The 3,358-nt window shown below is 45.5% G+C and overlaps 1 protein-coding gene across 1 annotated transcript in view; it reads right to left on the reverse strand.

Moving 5' to 3' along the window:
* Window positions 1-2,837: 2,837 nt before the first annotated feature.
* LOC138854859 (ice-structuring glycoprotein-like) overlaps window positions 2,838-3,358 on the reverse strand; it is a gene marked incomplete at its 5' end in the record, with an annotated part of 5,104 nt that continues 4,583 nt past the window's right edge. The window contains 1 exon segment of the mRNA XM_070100221.1: window positions 2,838-2,870. Coding sequence (XP_069956322.1) covers window positions 2,838-2,870 — 33 coding nt within the window.

The following is a 3,358-nucleotide window of genomic DNA, read 5'->3' on the forward strand; positions in this document are numbered from 1 at the left end:
TCCTTATGTTACTAGTTGTCTCCCCTCCTTATGTTACTAGTTGTCTCCCCTCCTTATGTTACTAGTTGTCTCCCTTCCTTATGTTACTAGTTGTCTCCCCTCCTGTTACTAGTTCTCTCCCCTCCTTCTGTTACTAGTTGTCTCCCCTCCTGTTACTAGTTGTCTCCCCTCCTTATGTTACTAGTTGTCACTCCTCCTTATGTTACTAGCTGTCACCCCTCCTTATGTTACTAGTTGTCACCCCTCCTTATGTTACTAGTTGTCTCCCCTCCTTATGTTACTAGTTGTCACCCCTCCTTATGTTACTAGTTGTCTCCCCTCCTTATGTTAATAGTTGTCTCCCCTCCTTCTGTTACTAGTTGTCACCCCTCCTTCTGTTACTAGTTGTCACCCCTCCTTCTGTTACTGGTTGTCACCCCTCTTTCTGTTATTAGTTGTCTCCCCTCCTTCTGTTACTAGTTGTCTCCCCTCCTTCTGTTACTAGTTGTCTCCTCTCCTTCTGTTACTAGTTGTCTCCCCTCCTGTTACTAGTTGTCTCCCCTCCTTCTGTTACTAGTTGTCTCCCCTCCTGTTACTAGTTGTCTCCCCTCCTTCTGTTACTAGTTGTCTCCCCTCCTGTTACTAGTTGTCTCCTCTCCTTCTGTTACTAGTTGTCTCCCCTCCTGTTACTAATTGTCTCCCCTCCTTCTGTTACTAGTTGTCTCCCCTCCTGTTACTAGTTGTCTCCCCTCCTTCTGTTACTAGTTGTATCCTCTCCTTCTGTTACTAGTTGTCTCCCCTCCTGTTATTAGTGGTCTCCCCTCCTTCTGTTACTAGTTGTCTCCCCTCCTTCTGTTACTAGTTGTCTCCCCTCCTTCTGTTACTAGTTGTCACCCCTCCTTCTGTTACTTGTTGTCACCCCTCCTTCTGTTATTAGTTGTCACCCCTACTTCTGTTACTAGTTGTCTCCCCTCATTCTGTTACTAGTTGTCTCCCCTCCTTCTGTTACTAGTTGTCTCCCCTCCTTCTGTTACTAGTTATCACCCTCCTTCTGTTGCTAGTTGTCTCCCCTCCTTCTGTTACTAGTTGTCTCCCCTCCTTCTGTTACTAGTTGTCTCCTCTCCTTCTGTTACTAGTTGTCTCCCCTCCTGTTACTAGTTGTCACCCCTCCTTCTGTTACTAGTTGTCACCCCTCTTTCTGTTACTAGTTGTCACCCCTCCTTCTGTTACTAGTTGTCACCCCTCCTTCTGTTACTAGTTGTCTCCCCTCCTTCTGTTACTAGTTGTCACCCCACCTTCTGTTACTAGTTGTCACCCCTCCTTCTGTTACTAGTTGTCTCCCCTTCTGTTACTAGTTGTCTCCCCTCCTCTGTTACTAGTTGTCTCCCCTCCTTCTGTTACTAGTTGTCACCCCTCCTTCTGTTACTAGTTCTCTCCCCTCCTTCTGTTACTAGCTGTCAACCCTCCTTCTGTTACTAGCTGTCAACCCTCCTTCTGTTACTAGCTGTCAACCCTCCTTCTGTTACTAGCTGTCAACCCTCCTTCTGTTACTAGCTGTCAACCCTCCTTCTGTTACTAGCTGTCAACCCTCCTTCTGTTACTAGCTGTCAACCCTCCTTCTGTTACTAGTTGTCACCCCAACTTCCGTGGGTAGTTGTCTCCTCAATAATAATAATAATAATAATAATAATAATAATAATAATAATAATTAATAATAATTATAACGTCGTAACTTATAACGAAATGACCAAGGGTGTGGAGCCTACCTTATAGTGGAATGACCAAGGGTGTGGAGCCTACCTTATAATGGAATGACCAAGAGTGTGGAGCCTACCTTATAATGGAATGACCAACGGTGTGGAGCCTACCTTATAATGGAAAGTGTGTGGAGCCTACCTTATAATGGAATGACCAAGGGTGTGGAGCCTACCTTATAATGGAATGACCAAGGGTGTGGAGCCTACCTTATAATGGAATGACCAAGTGTGTGGAGCCTATCTTATAATGGAATGACCAAGGGTGTGGAGCCTACCTTATAATGGAATGACCAAGGGTGTGGAGCCTACCTTATAATGGAATGACCAAGGGTGTGGAGCCTACCTTATAATGGAATGACCAAGGGTGTGGAGCCTATCTTATAATGGAATGACCAAGGGTGTGGAGCCTACCTTATAATGGAATGACCAAGTGTGTGGAGCCTACCTTATAATGGAATGACCAAGTGTGTGGAGCCTACCTTATAATGGAATGACCAAGTGTGTGGAGCCTACCTTATAATGGAATGACCAAGGGTGTGGAGCCTACCTTATAGTGGAATGACCAAGGGTGTGGAGCCTACCTTATAATGGAATGACCAAGGGTGTGGAGCCTACCTTATAATGGAATGACCAAGTGTGTGGAGCCTACCTTATAGTGGAATGACCAAGGGTGTGGAGCTTACCTTATAATGGAATGACCAAGGGTGTGGAGCCTACCTTATAATGGAATGACCAAGTGTGTGGAGCCTACCTTATAGTGGAATGACCAAGGGTGTGGAGCCTACCTTATAATGGAATGACCAAGAGTGTGGAGCCTATCTTATAATGGAATGACCAAGAGTGTTGAGCCTACCTTATAATGGAATGACTAAGGGTGTGAACCCTACCTTAAAGGGAATGACCAAGGGTGTGGAGCCTACCTTATAATGGAATGACCAAGAGTGTGAAGCCTACCTTATAAGGGTGTGGAGCCTACCTTATAATGGAATGACCAAGGGTGTGGAGCCTACCTTATAATGGAATGACCAAGAGTGTGGAGCCTACCTTATAATGGAATGACCAAGAGTGTGAAGCCTACCTTATAAGGGTGTGGAGCCTACCTTATAATGGAATGACCAAGGGTGTGGAAGCTACCTTATAATGGAATAACCAAGAGTGTGGAGCCTATCTTATAAGAGTGTGGAGCCTACCTTGTAATGAAATGACCAAGGGAGTGGAGCCTACCTTATAAAAGTGTGGAGCCTACCTTATAAGGGTGTGGAGCCTAGCTTGTAATGGAATGACCGATGGTGTGGAGCCTACCTTACAGTGGAATGACCAAGGGTGTGGAGCCTACCTTTCAGTGGAATGACCAAGGGTGTGGAGCCTACCTTATAATGGAATGACCAAGAGTGTGGAGCCTACCTTATAAGAGTGTAGAGCTTACCTTGTAATGGAATGACCAAGGGAGTGGAGCCTACCTTATAAAAGTGTGGAGCCTACCTTATAAGGGTGTGGAGCCTACCTTGTAATGAAATGACGAAAGGTGTGGAGCCTACCTTATAATGGAATGACCAGGGGTGAGGAGCCTACCTTGTAATGGAATGACTAAGGGTGTGGAGCCTACCTTATAATGGAATGAC

The sequence above is a fragment of the Cherax quadricarinatus genome, chromosome 72, assembly GCF_038502225.1.
Source record: "Cherax quadricarinatus isolate ZL_2023a chromosome 72, ASM3850222v1, whole genome shotgun sequence".
NCBI classification, from domain to species: Eukaryota; Metazoa; Arthropoda; class Malacostraca; order Decapoda; family Parastacidae; genus Cherax; species Cherax quadricarinatus.